This window comes from Necator americanus, chromosome X (assembly GCF_031761385.1).
Source record: "Necator americanus strain Aroian chromosome X, whole genome shotgun sequence".
In the NCBI taxonomy this organism is placed as follows: domain Eukaryota; kingdom Metazoa; phylum Nematoda; class Chromadorea; order Rhabditida; family Ancylostomatidae; genus Necator; species Necator americanus.
Window position 1 is genome coordinate 29,792,589 of NC_087376.1, and position 18,168 is coordinate 29,810,756.

General features: G+C 38.1%; 2 protein-coding genes across 5 annotated transcripts; one reads left to right on the plus strand and one right to left on the minus strand.

Moving 5' to 3' along the window:
• Window positions 1-1,880: 1,880 nt before the first annotated feature.
• RB195_025890 (uncharacterized protein) lies at window positions 1,881-7,512 on the plus strand (the record flags this gene model as incomplete). 2 transcript variants are annotated; one of them, XM_064214217.1, is made up of 12 exons in its annotated part: window positions 1,881-1,916; window positions 3,002-3,114; window positions 3,615-3,663; window positions 3,783-3,866; window positions 4,010-4,096; window positions 4,345-4,494; window positions 4,561-4,707; window positions 4,764-4,871; window positions 4,967-5,032; window positions 5,505-5,581; window positions 5,702-5,813; window positions 7,462-7,512. In XM_064214217.1, the coding sequence occupies 12 exons, from the start codon at window positions 1,881-1,883 to the stop codon at window positions 7,510-7,512; spliced, it is 1,080 nt and encodes a 359-aa protein (XP_064070098.1). The 2 variants fall into 2 exon arrangements, with proteins under 2 accessions (XP_064070098.1, XP_064070099.1); XM_064214218.1 differs by having other exon boundaries at window positions 1,895-1,916; window positions 3,027-3,114.
• A 1,853-nt stretch (window positions 7,513-9,365) lies between these two features.
• RB195_025891 (uncharacterized protein) lies at window positions 9,366-18,154 on the minus strand (the record flags this gene model as incomplete). 3 transcript variants are annotated; one of them, XM_064214221.1, is made up of 6 exons in its annotated part: window positions 9,366-9,374; window positions 11,137-11,220; window positions 11,335-11,349; window positions 14,054-14,163; window positions 15,003-15,051; window positions 15,792-15,794. In XM_064214221.1, 6 exons carry the CDS (start codon window positions 15,792-15,794, stop codon window positions 9,366-9,368), a joined length of 270 nt encoding a protein of 89 aa, XP_064070100.1. The 3 variants fall into 3 exon arrangements, with proteins under 3 accessions (XP_064070100.1, XP_064070101.1, XP_064070102.1); XM_064214219.1 differs by lacking the exons at window positions 9,366-9,374; window positions 11,137-11,220; window positions 11,335-11,349; window positions 15,792-15,794 and adding an exon at window positions 18,092-18,154 and having other exon boundaries at window positions 13,976-14,163; XM_064214220.1 differs by lacking the exons at window positions 9,366-9,374; window positions 11,137-11,220; window positions 11,335-11,349 and having other exon boundaries at window positions 13,976-14,163.
• Window positions 18,155-18,168: the final 14 nt, after the last annotated feature.

Here is an 18,168-nt window from a genome sequence, read left to right on the forward strand (position 1 = left end):
TTAGTATTGGAATCAGCAGTTCGTGATCATGTTACTTTCGTACACATCTAAACCTCCTGGAATGTTTCTTTTAAAGCATTTTTTCTCCATGATTTTGTTCACTATCTTACTTATTAGTGAGTCAACAATCAACACACTACCACAGGTGGTCTGGAACTGTTATAATTTTGAGAAAAATACGTTTCACCCTTTTTTCATGCAAATTTTTTGTGTTGAAATTGAAGTCTTGAATAAATTATTTCACTCAATTTTGTTACCACTTCCTAACATATGGCGATATAAACAATTATTGTTTCGTTATTATTCCAGATAATCTTCATCGTAGTCTCCTGTAAGGCTGCCTCAATTTTCCCAGTTTCTTCTTTACCTCTCATCCAACTCCTTAGCTGGATTTATGTATTATGGCGGTTCTCTGAGTGATGAAGGCTGAAGGAAATATATGTGATCTAATTTTGACTCCACGTATTGTAATTGATCTTGCTTGAGACTGTTATCTTAGGATTTAATTGAGTGGTAAAGTGTTTGTTGTAAGGTCATACCCGGGGCGTGCTGCAGCAGGTTATACTAGTTTCCATCGTATTTTTCACAATATTACTACTGCTCTAAGGGATTACATGGGGGATATGAGTACACTAGGAACATGATTTGGATACTCCCAGAGAGATGTGCTAAGCAGTTCCGTGGCAGATAGATATTCGGATTATGACTCAATTTATCGGGATATCAGGTCATTCACTAGGACTTCAAGTGACCAAGAATAACCAAAAGGTATTTGCGTTGCCTTCTTAATAATCTCAAGCAGTGAAAAGTGTATAGTAAAAGGCAGTAAAGCACGCAGACCCTTATCTATGTAACAATCTGAGGTAGAAACTTCGTCATCACTTCTGGAACCTGTAATTGAGAAAAATTTGGCCTTTCTGCTGAGAAATGAAGAAGAATAAATTCATTCTTTAAAAATTTGTAAATGCAGCTGAAGTAATAATAATCGAAGAAGTAAATATCATTGTCAATAATTGTGCTTGTTTTTGTAGTTATGCACTCTGAATTGATCGAATCCAGTACTTGAAGCAGTAGACTTGCACTTCTACTCTTCAAGATGACTTTGTTCTTCGCATTGCGTGAAGAAAAGTGCTGAAAAGTGGAGTAATATTGTAGACAAAGCACTCCAGCAAAGGGAACGTTAATTTCTGCAACCAGAATGTAATAAAATCATACAATAGCAGCTTGGGAAAGGATTGAAAAATCCTTTCCCAAGCTGCTATTGTATGATTATCGGATTTCTACAAGGTACTTTCTTGTCACGAACAGGAATGCGTTATTTTCAGATCGAAACTGCCCTTTTTTGGGTGTTTATGCAATGTGACGTGGTAATGAATGCAGGTGTAGCTCGTTGCCCACAAACTTTAGCTGACAACCCGAAAAAAAAAAACAAAACTTATTCTGGGTGTCTCACGTGGTTAGAGATGGTTGACGTCGATAGGGAGAGGGATGTGCAGTGCGTGAGTTTCTGAGACGATTCGTTTGTGAGGCAGTTATTCGATGACTGTGCTTTGAAGCTGCATCATCAGTCACTTCTCAGTTGGCTTGCTTCACAAATCAGTTGTCGGAAGTCATATTTTCCTTCATTTATTATTTCAAATTTGAATAGTATGAAGCAAAGCATCTGTCCAACTTTCTGACTGCAGTTTCAGGAATAGCTAAAGAATCCGAAAAAAGAAAAGGTCCTTATGTAAATTCTAGATCGAAGATCCTGCTTCAGTGCTCTTAGAACTATTCGGTCCTTCGTTTTGATCGTCATGTAAATGATTGGTTTTCCGTTCTCTTCCTCTTTACTTTATCACTGTTGAACAATTAAATACTGTAATACTTTGCAGGTGTATATGACAACTATCACATGGTCATCACAATGTCTGGAAGTGAGTTTCTTTTAAATTTGTTTGGGTCGATACTGTAAAACTACTCATTTACTTGAGTACCAGTAAATGAAAGAAAGGGGGATTACACTTTATTCTACGTTTTTCCAGCGTTAGTTTAAGACTAGTGCAGGTAAATATGTATTTGCACACCACAACAAATATATTGGAAGTATTTTATACGAACTATTTGTTAATGATCTGTTTTGTTTTCTATTTGTTTTCTTTGTTTTGTTTTGTTGACACTGATCGTTCCTATAGAAATTGATCTGAGAGTTTTTGGATATAACATCTTAAGGAGTAGGATTATATCAGCATACAAAAAAGGAATAGTCCCAATCACAATGAATCTTGGTGATTTCTGTTGAATTCGAGGACAGAATAAGTCCCCCTCCTGTGTGGAAGCCTTACGACTTTGGAAAATATCACAGCGCGTACACCACAAAATTCAAATAAATTGTCTTCAGGCTCCTATAAAGGCTATGTGAGTAATACTTCAATGCCTAGGTGTCACATGCTGCTGACGCTCTATATAACATCACCCATCTGAAGGATCACAGACGGTCCGCACCACTTTTTATTACCGCCATGAGTCATGAGTCATCCAGTGGCTTCGTTTTCTATTTGACATGGAACTGATATTTTCGACATGAGATAGCAGTACCATAAAATATTTTTGAAGTAGTTGATTACGAACTAAGTAAACGTGTTTATGACGACATTTGCTGTTTCTTCGTAATCTGTCCACCAGGAAATTTGTTGGAAAAAATCCATATCTGGTCCTGTCAACTCGATGACGCAACATCCAGGCATCCATTTGAATGGAAGAAGTTCAATTTTACGTCTGCATTTCGGTTCACAGTCACTTGATTTACTCACAAAAGTTGTGCGGTGGAGCGTAGAAGCTAGGATCGAGAGGGTATCCTTGCTAGCACCACTCATCGCCGCACTTCGCGATGGTGCTACCTCGATCTCACCCGCTAGCTGTACTGTGTCGCTTCGAGCGCAGCTGTTTAGGCAACTGCACAGAGCTTCACGTCGTTCTGACCCGGCTGTAACAACAATTATTGTGGTTCTACTGATTGCAGAAGCCTCGAATAATCACCTTTCCAGAACCTCCAGTAAAGGGACGATTCAAAATTGAAATGCCAAAGCCGCAAGAAACACCGAATCTGAATTTGGACGACAAATGCAAGATCAAGTAAGGTTTTAACCTGCTTTCGGTGGGTCACCGATGTCTACTGGTTGTTTTCGACTCACTGGTGAGTACACTTCTGAGAATGTATGATTGTGAGAGGAAGAATAGAATGCGAAAGAGGATTTTGTGACGATTCACAATGGTAGAAATAATTATTCAATCTAGTAAAGTTATTCACTGAGCGTGGCTTATTGGATGTAACGGGAAAATTTGTGTTCCTCTTGTAGCGGATCACCTCCGCGAATTCCGTGATTTTCTTGGACCCTCATATGGGGCATGCAACTACGAGAAAGTACATAAAGAATATTTCCTTTTTGTTTAAAGAAGAAAGGAGAAATAAAGAATATTTCCTTGTAGTTTCTCAGCTAGTTGGTTTTAAATCTCGACGAATTGCATCTCCACTATGCGTGCAACGATTGATGATGCTGTATCCTAGATTCCTGTTCGCTTTTGGCTCTTTTGAAAATAAAAAGAGGGCGTATTTGTAATTTTCTTCTCTTCAGGTTGACAAATGATTCGGAAGAGATAGAGATCGCGGCTAAGGATTTGGAGGTATTATTTTCTTTCATTTTTTGACTATTCCTCCGATTTCTTTATTGTAAAAGTATGAGGATGTAGTCATGAAATTATCATCGGTTCGTACCTTTGAAAAGGTCATGGATACTGTTGAGGTCCTCGAGGAGTTGGGTAAAGGCGGCTACGGAGTAGTGGAAAAGATGAGACATCGACAATCCGGTATCATCATGGCGGTTAAGGTGGGACTTGTATTTTCTCCATGTTCTTAATGATCATTCTTTGAATTGTGGGTATTTTGAACTGGAACAACGGAATAAGAGGTTTCCGTTTTTGAATGTTGTAAACAAGTGCCAGTGTGCAAAGCGGTGGTGTTTCTTTCTAGCGGATCTCATCTTCTATCAACGACGAATCTCAGAAGCGTATGCTAACTGAACTAGATGCGTGTAAAAGGAGTGACTGTTGTCCACAGGTATTACGGGCTTTCTGCGTTTAAGTCGATGTTCAAGTAAATCAGCTAAATTAATTCTTGCGGTTGGATCTTTGGCTCCAGTATATGTTCTTATTCGTTTTCGAGGAATTCGGGGATATTTCTGCACTTTAGTTCTTAAAAGGGGGATTTTTTTTCATCTCAACTGACTGCATACAACAAAAACCAACAGTGAGAAAGGATAGAGTCGAACCTTATTTGTCTTCACTTCTGCTTTCCTATGATTGTAGATGGTGCGATTCTACGGTGCAATGTTCCGAGAAGGCGATGTGTGGATCTGCATGGAAGTGATGGATACATCGCTGGACAAGTTCTACAAGAAATGCAATGCGCTTGGCCGGAAACTTCCAGAGCCTTTTATTGCAAAAGTTACACTATCCGTAAGTACATACTTAATCACTCTTGTTAATGAGCAGTAATGTGGATCTCGTTTTGCGTCGTACCAGGTTGTAGAAGGGTTGAACTTCATGAAGGAGTACATGAATCTCATTCATCGCGACGTAAAACCCTCGAATATACTGTTAAATCGGCACGGGCAAGTGAAGATTTGTGACTTTGGGATTTCTGGACACCTCACTAACAGTCTTGCCAAGGTGAAGGGAATTTAGTTAGTCGTTCCAAGATGTTTGTATGTGTTTGACTGATTTAGACAGTTGCGGTTGGCTGCAAATTTTACATGTCACCGGAACGAATAGACGGAGTCATGAAAGGTTCTTACGATGTTAGAGCGGATGTGTGGAGCTTGGGCATCACATTGGTAAGCGGCATCTACTTGTATCTTATTAACAGTACTGTAAAGAATTGTATAGAGGCAACTTGTTCGACATACTTGTCAGATCCATGGTTTTCCAGGTTGAGATTGCTACTGGTAACTATCCTTATGACATTTGGGTGACTCCTTTCCAGCAGCTTAATCAGGTGCGGTGATTTTTCCATTTCTGTTTTTTTTTGGTCTTTTTGGGTTTTCCGTTTTTGAATTTCTAGAACTCTTTTTCTAGAATGCTGTGATATTAGAATATTACAATGTTTTCCTGGCGATTCTAGACTATTCAAGGGTAAAATCTGTAACAATCGCATTTTCTGAATTGTTTCGAATTGCTGAATTGTGATCACAATATTTCTCTTCTAAATTCGCTGAGTTCAATAATTGCTGTAAAATACCGACGAAACATAACAAACAAACAACTTGTGGATCTACCAAGAACAAGTTGTGTTGTTTGTGTTCCCGTTGTTCTTTGCTCGAATAGTTCGCAAAAAAAGGTTCTCTAAAAAATGTCTGAAAGTAACTTCGCTACCAAGAAGAATTTGTGGTTGATTCAAACATCAAAAGAATGTCGTTTTGCCGATTTTTTTTTCTTGGCGTATTCCTCTTTCATGATGAACTTCTCAGGTGTTCGAGGAGCCAGCTCCCCGATTGCCATCAGATGGTTCCTTCTCGGCTGACTGCCAATATTTCGTCCAACGCTGGTTCGGTTTTACTTTTTCTTACGACATTCCTACCTAAAAGAAGTAACTAACGTTTTTTAACAGCTAATTCATTTTGGATGTTACCTACTTACGGATTTGCATGGTAATTGTATACTTAAGTCTGGAGAAGGACCCTCTCGAGCGTCCTAAATACCCCGAACTTTTGGCCATGCCATTCCTCAATAGCGCTAGGAACGAGAAGCAATTCAGTATGGCCAAATTTGTTGTCGAGGTGAGTTGATGTGCATGTGCCGGTGATGTCGTCCTCAAACAAGTTTATGGAAATGAAGTCATCCAAACTGCTAGGTTAGATCTCAGACATGTTATTAGAGAAAACAAGTAAAACAAAGAGAGCTTTTTTTTCGCAAGATTTCATGTTATAATCACGACAATCTTGCGTGGAAATGAACACTCGATCTCGTTGTGTAGAGATGACAATATGGAAAGGAATTGATACTAATACCAATACTAAGAACTATTTTCTCCTGATGTAAAGGAATAAGTTCACTTATTTTGTTTTCTCAGCTTGTGTGCATACCTTAGTGTACAGTGCAATAAATTATGTTTAAAATTGTAAACATGTAACTAATCTCGATCCCGTTGTATTTATTTCCGAAAGGTTTAAGTATAATGTGGTATCAAAGCTTTTGCAAACAAAGCGTAAAGCAGTGCAACTGACCGAGGCATGTTCAGTAGTTTACTATGCTATGCGGTCTATCAACTGAAGAAATCCGATCAATGGGTTGGACAGCGGTGAATGAAGCAATGAAGAATTCGAATTGTTGGGGCTTAATACTTAGATTTAGGATTATTAAATATGTTGCATGTTAAGTGAAATGAGCGGTGACATTTGCGAAATCCTAATGCGTGCTGGAAAAGGTTTATCGGAGCTGGTTTGCTTTATTGAAGAATGTGTACAAATATGTTCTTGCGGATATCCACAAAAGAGTTCATAAGCTTTTTATTTGAAGCGCTCTTTCGATTTCTTTTATATTAGGAATGAGAATGATAAAGACATTCTTGTTGTTTTTTTTTTTTGAAAAATGTAAATTTGTAAACATGTGTGCTGTTTTTAAATAGCATATAGTACAAAGTATTCACAATACCAGTGATCAGAAGAGACGATATTTGAATTTTCTCAGATTCTTAGATCTAGACTAGGTGGAAATTGGATGAAGCACAAGAATATTAGAAATATGAATTAGATTCTTCCTCTAGAAACCTAAGGTGGTTAATTTAGAAATCATTTATTGTAATGAACTAGCAGAGATTCGTTCGATGATTTACAAGATTCTACGGAACTCGGGGCATCAGTCCGGAAAACGCAGTCAGAAATCGCTTCTTTTTTTTTGAAAAAAAAATAGTAACGTTACATGATGTTTGACGAAGTCTGATGAGGAATAAACAAATTAGCGGTTTTTTCTTTTTGCTTTTGGTTATTTTTTATCGTATATTTGACTTAGCAAATAGATCCATACATGTATGTTTTCTATGCTCTTATCGCTATTGGTAAATTGGTTTTGTACGTTTGAGGTGGGTGTAGTGTAGCGGTTAGAGGTTCCGCTTCCTTCCCGATCGATCGGAGGTTGTAATCCCCCCCAGTGCTCACCAAGCCTTTCATCACTCCGGGGTCTCACCAAGCCTTTCTTCTGGGAGGATAAAAACACTGACTAGACACATCGGCTGGCCACCACAAGTCATTGTTTAAGCCAGTTACACGTTCGTGAACCTCACACGATTCTGAATTGAAGTGAACGTGGGGGCGCATCCTAAGCGGATTGATTAACGCCAGAAACTTTATCCTTTATCCACATTCGTCCGTTTATCTGGATTGAAATCAGGACTTACCATTCAATAGACATTCAGCGCACCCATTCCAGATCCTAGATGCTCCGCAACCTCCTCAACCCCCGACGAAGAAACGCGTGTGAACTGGAGCTTTCAAGATTATCTCATCGTTTATGGCATTAATACTAAACTGTAACGTTGCAATTGTCAGCTTAGGATTAGAAAATCAATCAGTATTTTTTTTCAATTGATATCGTTTGTTATGTGCACAAACTCGATTGTAACAAAGCTATTTCCGCTTACATTTCTTTTAATTTGTTTTCCACTAACGTTGTCTTGTGTTTTATTTCGAAGTGTCTATTTCTTGTATCTGTAGCATGTTCGTAGTAGAGTTTCGAGTGTTTAACAGAAGATGAACGCGGCGAATAGACGCGATGTTCATTATACCGTTGCTCATTAGGAGTTCATCTTATGGATGACATCACTACTGTGTCACCTGAAAGCGAATCTTTTTCATATACACAGCCCATTGCTTCCTTTTCTGTGATCAACGCAAAACACCGAGCATCAGATCGGTGTCCGCATATATACGCTTTCACCTTAGGCTACAGATGATGTGTTAATTCTTGGATATCCCATTATTTATATACATATAGATTTTCTTCCCGACCTTGCATTTCATACGCGTCAGCTGTTCAGCATAAGTTATACTAGACAGAGGTAGACGACAGATAGTTTACCATCGAATTCTATGAGAATAGGCTTTGACAGTTTGTTTGAGGCGTTTGCTATCATTCATCTTTTATACTTCTTGTTTCTTTTCTTGTTATACGTACTATGCCATCTATCTATGTGTCATGCATCTCAGCGATCCACATTGGTATCCAGGTTGTGGATTCGCTCCCCTATTGACATAAAACCTATACAGTATATAAGTCGTATTCTATCGTTTTCCTTTAGTGCCTAGTTGCCAACGACGTTGATTCGATTGACGTTACATGCATCCACGCTATCATATCTTTCTCACTATTGTTTCGTCATCAGATTTCTACGAAATGATTTTTATTTCGAAAAAAGAAAACTATACGGAATACTTTTTTGTGTCATCGGATCATCTTGTAAAGCTACTAATACATCTTGCGATTAATAAATTTTTTGTTTTCTTATGTTCTTGTGCTTAAAAAAAACTCGATATTCAATACTATGGCAATGTTATGGTGAGTGAAAAGTGAAGGATAGCAATATAAGGGCAACACATTTGAGCTAAGATCTATTCGTGTGACTTCTCCCTCAGTATTTTTGCACAATGTTGAAGAATTCATTACTTACGAGGTTTGCTTTAATTGATGAAACAATTGTCTATAATAATGTCCTATTAGCAACATGAAATTTGGCAGCAGTTGTCAACATTGTAGATCTAGTCACAATGTCGAAAATGGAATGCAAAGGCGAAGACAGCTACTGCATTTGTCATTCAAAACACGCATCCGAACATAAAAAAACGTTGCTGGTCTACGTAGTATTCCCACTTAAAATCATCGAAAAAAACTTTTAAAAGAACCCGCTCCCCCCACCCCAATGGTTCCGTTAAGGAATCTTGTCTTTCACGTATACTATTCTTGTGTTTAAAAATTTCAAAGACTTCTACGGTAATTTAAAATGGAAGATCCCCATGGACACAACACGATTCTTTTTGTATCTGTATTTCTATAATTTAATACCACTAACTTTACCATATCTCGTAAAATTACGGACGAAAATTAAATTGTAGGACAATATCGAAGTAATATTCGTAATCAACATCAAACAACTTCATTAGGTAAAATTTAATGTGGTCCCAAAAGTTTGGAAAATTGCAGCATACCTGTTGAATGATGACGGTGCCGTCGAAAACAGGTCTTACGGTATATCCATAACAAAATCATCGTACATCTGATTTCGACGCCCTCATTCCGTTCTGGGAGTGGTATGCACTTGTCGCATTGACCGCCACTACTTATCGACTCTAGGTCAATTTTATGATAGTGTAGTAAGAATAGATTGGAGGCACATGAATTCAATTCAATTTCTTCTGGATTTGATTGTCCTGTTTGTTTGGAAGGTTCGGTAGAGCATAACATCAGAGAATGTCTTGAACTTTTTCATCCCTTTTAATGTTGATCTAGATACAGCCGGTAGATCAAAAACAAGTCAGTTATTGGTTCTGAGCCGGGCTCGATGGTCTGACAAGCGCATTACCACTCGCAATTCCAGAAGACCTGTGAACTCTGCATCATCGTCAATGGAAGGTTTCGCCTAATGTCGCTCTCGTACCAAAATTCTGCACAGAATCGGACCACCGTCTCGTACGGGGATAATTTATCTTCACACAGAAAGGAGGAACCATCGAGCAACTATCGCCACCGATCGGTATCAGCAATCCTTTCATACCTACGAGGTTGAGAACATTTTACCTGACTTCTATGGGTGAATAACCTGGCTGGCACTTACAAGTAATTTTTTTGGATGAAACACGCGTGCACAAGCTTCACACGAATCTGAGTTGAGCGCGTTGGCGCATCTCAAAAAGGCTAGTGAATGCCACGCACTTCATTCTTTACTCTATATTTGCGAGAGGCATATAAAACAGTTCTGCAAGTCAGGGTAAAGGGACCATATTGAACCCAGTTATCCTAGAAAGAGGGTGAATGCTCTATTTTTGTCTGCAATTGTTACTACTGCTAGAGATTAATGGAACTGACATACGTTTCCTTCTTCTATTATCGAAATTCTTCCAAAAAAAACCTTACAACGGTTTTGGTCTGGACGGAACCTCATGAATAGTTTGTGTTGTGATGTCGTTTGAACATTTTTCGTTCAAAAATGTTGAAGTTTACAAATAAATAGAGTAAGCTTCTATTTACCTTATTGCATTGCAGCCTCTGCACTTAATTTTACATTGGTTCGAATTAGGTGTATCTTGAATACTTAATTATCAAAGAAAACTAGTCTGTTTTGGATGTCATTTCATCTTTTTGAGTCTGAACAATATCTACAGTATTAATAGCAGCTCTATCTCTCAAATGGTATGAACCACATACAAATTGTTATAAGTAGTATTTCATAAACAAACGGTGCATGGAGAAAGTGTGCAAGATCATAACCAGAATATCAGAACCTGTTAAACAGAATATTCAAGGTTGGTAAAAAGTTTTATGGTGATTTTACCACTCACCCTCTACTAATCTGATTTGCTTACTTGGCGTGTACAAAACGACCTCAACGCGTACTTTTCAGTAGGAAGTATGTACTTCATTCTACTTCTTATTGAAAAGTTTGCACTGGAGTAGTTTTGGACAGAGTCTACGTTAATACACTTAGTCCTCCCGTAATTAAGGCGAGAGCCAGTAAAATTAGGGCAGTGAAATTACTTCTTTTAATGACTAAGAGATCTTTTTCAGGATGTCACGCACCTCTATTTTAACTAATCTTTTATTTGTATTAATACAGTGTTTGTCCGACAAGTATAGAAAAAGATCTGATTTTTATATTTTTCTAACTTTTGTTCAGCACGTTAATGAGGTTGTAGATTTGGATGAAACAAGACGAATTCAACTTAACAGATGGAAAGCCACAAGCTTTCAGTTCAAGCGAATGAAGTCATAGTATCTATTGATTGCGGGAGGAAATATCTCTTCAGCAAATCTTAGAAGTTTGATTTATAGAAAACTTGCTTAGTCATTAAATAATCAGCAGATAAGGAAGGTAAATATGTTCTGCTAACTCACAGAAATTTTGTTCTTAGATGTGGTGCCTTGAATTCCTGCCGAGTACCTTTCACCAACATTGAAAATCATGGAACATGGGACATCCTAAAACTTTGAAAATCATGAAAAAATAGCTACTTTATTACTTACACGTTAGCAAAACTGCCCCTTTTCTACGATATCACTTTATTAAGTTGTATTTCAATCTTCAAAGCAAACCTCTCTATCACTAAACTAAATTGGCTCTGGTGGAAATCGAGTGGTGAAGGATTTCAAGGGCTTACAGACGCTACCGGATGAGAAGCCGCCATCGAGAATGAGTCGATTCGTAAGAAAGTGATTGTTATAAGAATGCAATGACGGGAATTCAAACAGGAGAAGGAGAAAGACGCAGAGAATATCGCATCATCTCCTCGTATCTATAAAAACATTCATGACTAGTTGTGTTAGTCATTGACAACGCTACGAAACATTACATTAGATTCCTTAATGTTATTCTTTGCGTTACTATTAAGAGGTACAATATCTTAATAACCAGAACTAAGATAGATTTTTAGAAGAATCAAATCATTGGGATTTTATGTTGATTCAGAATCCTTGTTGGTTTCCACTTAATCTTCCCGACCAGTATTTGACTCGAAAATAGTAAAATTCTGAGTAATGTTGTCAATGAAACTATTTTATTTCAAACAATTAAGGCGAGGGTGAAAACAAATCACTTTGAAAAACATCATTTACGTAACTCATAGACATGTACAAAACTAATAGGTTTCTGAATGCTCGCATATCAACCGAATGAAAGTGTGAAAAACAAAAAACTTCTGAAGTAGAACAAAAGTCGTGGGTTTGATCGTAAAAAAAATCTTGTAAAATCTAAATTTAAGACAGAAACAACGGTTTATCACCAAGCGCCTAGTTGAGGTTCGGGAAACGGTAGTTGCAGCATGTGAGCCACCATTAAGCTACTAGAAGAACTTTTTTTTTCTGTAACACTTTTCTATAACCTATACTGTTATTGAGCAAAGAATTGAAGGGCGGTAAGAAGTCAGAACAAAATCATAATGCAGAGCAATTATTCTTTTAAGTAATTGACCAAATATTCATAAGCAATGTGCTTAACTGTATTGTTCTCTGCATTTGACCACCTCAGCTCAATTTCCTTACGAAATTTTGGGAGGAGATTGAAGCAAGTTCTTGAATATGTATGTTAGCATGTAAGAAACGGAAAGAGCCGCGTTGTTCACTATTAGAATCCGCCGGATATCTATGCATCTGCGGTCAACAATAGTAATACCAAGAACAAACTCATTTATAACGTCGCTTTTTTCGTGGTACTTAGCACAGACCTTCTTGCTTGTTAAATTTACCTAGATTCTCCTTCTCTTGTTTCTACTGCCGTTCTTACCGCCTATTGTGAGTTTCAATCACATCAGTGGATCTTTGTGGAAGTGTAAAGTTGTCCAGGAATTACTGTAATGTAACATAAGCTTCAACTTATGAGCGCTTATTTGTACAGAACATCCAAGAACTCATCCACATATCTCAGCTGTGAAAACAGGCCGGCGATTTTAGCAAATGTAGGCAGTGGGCACATCATTACGATCACACGTCTAAAAATTTGTAGCACTGAACATTAATTTTCCACGAGATTATTTTGGAGTGCGGTAAAGCGACACTTCCACTATTTTTGTAGCTCTACGTACGCAACTTAAGAAAATGGTGCGATGTGAAATTTTATTGTATAAATCGCTATGCTCCTTAAGGGCATCACCCCACGAATCTGACGTGATATGGATTTCCGATGGCCAAAACCATACGGGATCGTAGATTGCAGAAAAGGGTGAGATCTCGGTCATTTCTTCCTAATCGCCGTAAAAAAACGGCCTGTTAGATGCGGCTTTGAGCGTACCGGGGCGCTATTTTCTACAACGAGTCCTATTAGAGCGCGCCAGCTTTGTGCATGCACCGCATCTTCCGGATCGTTTTTTATGGCAATTATGAAGAAATGGACGGAATCACCCTCTATACCACAATCTGCGACCCAGATTCATGGGGTGACGTCTTCAAAGACTAAATATCTGGCATAAAGAACGTCAGTGGCAGTAATCACTGAGCAGAACTACATATGCAGTCTTTTTTTTTTGTTTTTTTTTTTGTTGTTGAACCTCATTTGAGAATTGATTGTCGCCCTTATCTTGTCTTATTGACCTAACCCATCAAACTTTAAAAAAACATCAAGAATGTCTTTACCTCCTATACCTTTATTTATTTAACAACATTTAATTTCTTCTGTGATCTAAATTCCAGGTTTCCCGTTCTCGGATAATACAAAAAAACTAAAAAAAAACGGCTTTCCGTCCGAGAAAGCGATTGGTGATATTTTTCATGCATTTGTAAATGAAGATGTAGGGGAACATTAAAGTAGGCATTTTTGAAGAAACCTCAATAGTGCAAAATTTCGACGCTGCTGTGGCTGGTTAGATTTCTTAAATGCAAACTCTCACTTCAATCACAGCATCTTAAATTAACTCATTTACTCGTTATTTCTCACCTCTTGTATTTTTTTCAGTTTAGCACTTCACTATCAAAGAAGTTGTCAGTGCTCTTGTCTCCTTGTTTATCGTTTTGTGTACAGTTTCATCTACCTGATTTTAAACAACCGTTCACTTTATCTACGCAGCCTGTTTGCTCTATGACTGCAGTTGTTTGAGAATCAAATAGAATCTCTCACAACTAACTTTCTTGCGAAAATTCTAGATGACTCATCCTTCCAAGTGTGCTACAGGTAGAAGAAAGAGTTTATCTGACAGATACATCAGCTCACCCATCTAATGTAAGACAAAACGAGCGTTCTGATAACTTATTTACAATCAGCTGATCCTTCCTTTAAGCATCCCTTCGTTTCATGACGCTTGTATCCCTCCTTGCATTGACACACATCGACGATACAATTCATAGTACATATATCTGGCATCGGTTGATTGCATTTTGGTTCACATGGAGTGCCACATTCCATCCATTCCTCATTTGCTGGACAATCTCTCTTCGCTGTAATATAAAGTATGGAGCATTTTCGCCATGAAAAAAGCATGAAACATTTAACGCTTTTTCGGCAAGAGTTAGTTTATGATTGCAGTGAAACGTGAGCTCCGAAGAGTCGCGTAGCGGCATAACTGGAGTAGAAGCGCGGCATTGTTGCGGTCACGTCTCAACGGCTAACTGGAGTTGCTGTGATGTTGCGCGCAGATCCCAACATGGAACCGAGTTGCTGTTGCGTTCTAAACGGCTAACTGGAGTTGCTGTGATGTTGCGCGCAGATCCCAACATAGAACTGAGTTGCTGTTGCGTTCTAAACGGCTAACTGGAGTTGCTGTGATGTTGCGCGCAGATCCCAACATGGAACCGAGTTGCTGTTGCGTTCTAAACGGCTAACTGGAGTTGTTGTGATGTTGCGCGCAGATCCCAACATGGAACCGAGTTGCTGTTGCGTTCTAAACGGCTAACTGGAGTTGTTGTGATGTTGCGCGCAGATCTCAACATAGAACCGAGTTGCTGTTGCGTTCTAAACGGCTAACTGGAGTTGCTGCTGTGTTGCTGCGGTAACGTATCAGCAACTAACTGAAGTTGCTGTGCCGTTGCGTGCACAGGTTTCTACAACCACAGTAGGGTCAGAACTGCATGAAGCACGGCGCAGTTGTGTAAGCGGCTACCTGTCGTTTTCACGTAGCGACAAACCGACTAGTTTCGCTTTGTACCATAACAGCAGCAGGATACCTTTGTCGTAACAGCACAACCAGACAAAACCAACCGATAACCAATCAGAGAAAGAGAGGAATCATGTCTACATTCAGTATAATATCTATTAAAATAACAAGCTATTAGGTTACCTGCAAAAGTGACACAAAACAGGAGAGAAAGAAGAACGAGGCCTCGGATCTGAAAAATGGCTACTTCGGGAAATCATTGTGCCCGATTGTTCAATGAACTTCCATATAAATTGGTATGCGTTTTCTCCGGCGGTTTTTTCGCACCTATATAGATAATTCGAAACTACGCCTAAAAGTTTGGACGACTCATATTCGATCTCAGCCTCGCATTCGCCTCAACGCGAAGAGGGAATAACGAGATTACGAGGGAAAACTTGTCTTGAAAACTGAGAGATATACTCCAAGGCAGCACTAGAAAATTTGCGCACACTTTTGTCTTTACAAGAGTAGCGTCTTAGTGATTTATCAATTCTAACGTCAGTACTGGGTGGACTATAGAGAATAGCTACGTCACATCTCCTCCTTGTTGTTATTTCGTCTATCAGCAGTTGAATTTATTGTTGACTCTGAATTTGTGCACGGTGTGCGTTTTATTCTACTTTTAAAAGTAAAATAGAACATATGCTATTAATTAAATATCGGGTAGTCTCTTAGATGGAGATCTGCCAGCGTGAAAGAGTCGGAAAGCTATTCTCAATGTCAGTGTTTAATTTCCTACTTATGTATTGATGTTCAAAGTCAGCTTTTAGAATTCTTTCTGCACTTCTTTGACATTCTTGAGGATGAAAAAAGCTGCTGTGATAGTTCGTGTGATTTATGGGTTTCTGAATATCTCCTGAGTTAGATGAACAACAATGTAATAGAATCTTGGAATAATGGTGTAGTTATTTTCTGTGAAGAACAGCTCACCATGTTCGAAGAGTTGGCAGTGAAGACCAGTTGGTTGCTTCGCGTTCTCACTGGGCGCCTTTTATACGACTTTTTGGATGTGATTTATTGTCGAAACAGGGAATATGAAACGTTCACAATACACCGACGTTCAAACACTGACTCATTCAATGGTGCTGTTTCGTGAAAATCACGCATGTTGAGTCTACTTACATACAGTTACATACGCGCTCTTTAACTGCTAGGGGTTTCTATTTGTTTAAATTTTAAATGCGCGCAGAAAGATTTTTCCAAACAAAACCGAACAACCAACTTTTTCAAAATCTTCTTGGAGTAAACATGCACAATAAGCGTGTTTTGGTGTACATAACTTTCTTTTTATAGAAATTTCAAATATTGCGGCTGGTAAGCTACATAGTAGTTCTAGGATGTGAATCAACACAGATCAATCAAAAGATCTCAGATGAATCAATCACCCGAAAACCTGCTAAAATAAACTAACACATGGTGGAAGTGGCACTTTTCCGGATAGGGACCGACTAAAACCACTCTGGACTTGAAGATAACCAATTTAAGAAAAAAGAAGACACGAAGAAAAATATATGCTATGATAATTTGATATGTTTTCCTTATATATTTAATATAATATTTTGCTTTGCGACCTTCTACTCCTAGAAAATTAATGGAGAAACTGTTGCTACCTGCAAAAAAATCACACTTAAATACGTGAAATTGACCTCTGTTGTCAGTGTTCGTTCAACATAATTCGTTTACCAAAGAACAGAAAGTAATATAATCTATCAAGCAAAGAATTGTTGCAAACACCTTGACTGAACACGAAACTGCGCGAACTAAATAAAACTCGGTTCCGCATAGGGGAATGTTCACCTGAGAAATAGAAAAAAGATATGATTTATGTACAGCGCAGTCGCAGCGAATGTACGCAAAAATGATCTTATTTATTCCAAAGTACATGTGCTAAAATTTCATTCGCGCTCAATGAATTAGTCGCGAATGAACTCATAGCATAGTGTTTACAGTATCCCCATGCTCAAATTGGTCGATATTTTTCCCCAAAGCACTAGGATCTCCTAATAAACATTTCCTCAACAATTTTGTGCGAAATCACCCCCGATTCATACTCTTCAAGAAAGTAGCGCCCATATGAACAAACAGTAGTATTTTTGATTTATTTTCAGCACTGAAGAAACAGGGAGGATCATCGTGTTGCAGATGCAGATTGCAATGTTTCTTGAGAATTGCAGTAATGCTCACAGAAGCCATTGAATATCAAAGATTTCAAGACTTCCAAGAAATCTACAGCTGGAAATCTTTTTAGTGCTTTTTTCCATAACTAGACTTAGCTTATGGCAGTTTCTTTACTCAGAGCATCCGAAGAAGTCTTTCCAACCTTGTTTCAAAACTATCTTGGAAACGGCTTAATGCTTTCGAGATTACGAGAACATTAGTAGGATGATCCGGGAATGGTTTGTATTTTAAAGAATTGAGCACGGAAATCCTCTTATAATTTTGTTACGATTTTGATATTCCGCATCTTGGTGCATTTTTAGCGTATCCAAATAGATAAATAGATGAACAAGTAAATATCTACATACGCAGAGCTGTGCAGTTCTCTAGAAGTCAGTTTATTCTTCAATTTGTCGTCGGTTCAGTATTGAGAAATATGTTAGATAATGCTCTCTCTAACTCAAGACTTACAACAGATAGGACAAGAACGCTTAATGAGCCTTTTTGATGCCTGCACACCCTTTCGCGCACGAATCGACCTCAGAATCGCTCTTTTCTTCTGCATTACCGCTGGTATAATTCTTTGTTGTTGTTGTTTCACTTAATTTAACTTTGGGCCTAGGTAGGTTATAAGATGATCATGATTGAAGTAATGAGCGTTTTTTGTTCTAGAAAGTGTGGCAAAAGATAAGGAGTTAAAAGTTAAAACTACGAACTCTGTAAGACTACATCTCAATCAATTACGGTTTTTGGGTAAGTTTTCTTAGGCTAAGTTTTTTTTTTTTGATCTCTGTTTTTGCTTCCACACAAAATCTGCTCATAATGAATCACGCAAAAATCAGTATGGGCTTATTAGTGATCCACATAAATCTCATAGAAAAGATGATACTATTATTGAAATAAATGAGTACCGCGTCTTAATTTGTGGTGTGTGTATGTGTGTGGGAAGACTGCCTTTTTTTAGAGACTTTGTCAGCTGGAAAAAACTTTTTTGTGTATTTTCATTTTCATGTAAGAAGTTGGAGTGAAAAGAAGTTTTGAATTCTTTTCTCTTTAAATATTGGTCAAAATACCAGACTTTCGATTGGAATTTGGAATTGGATTTTCGATTCTGTAATGGTAAAATTCATATGCATTGACATTTATTGAG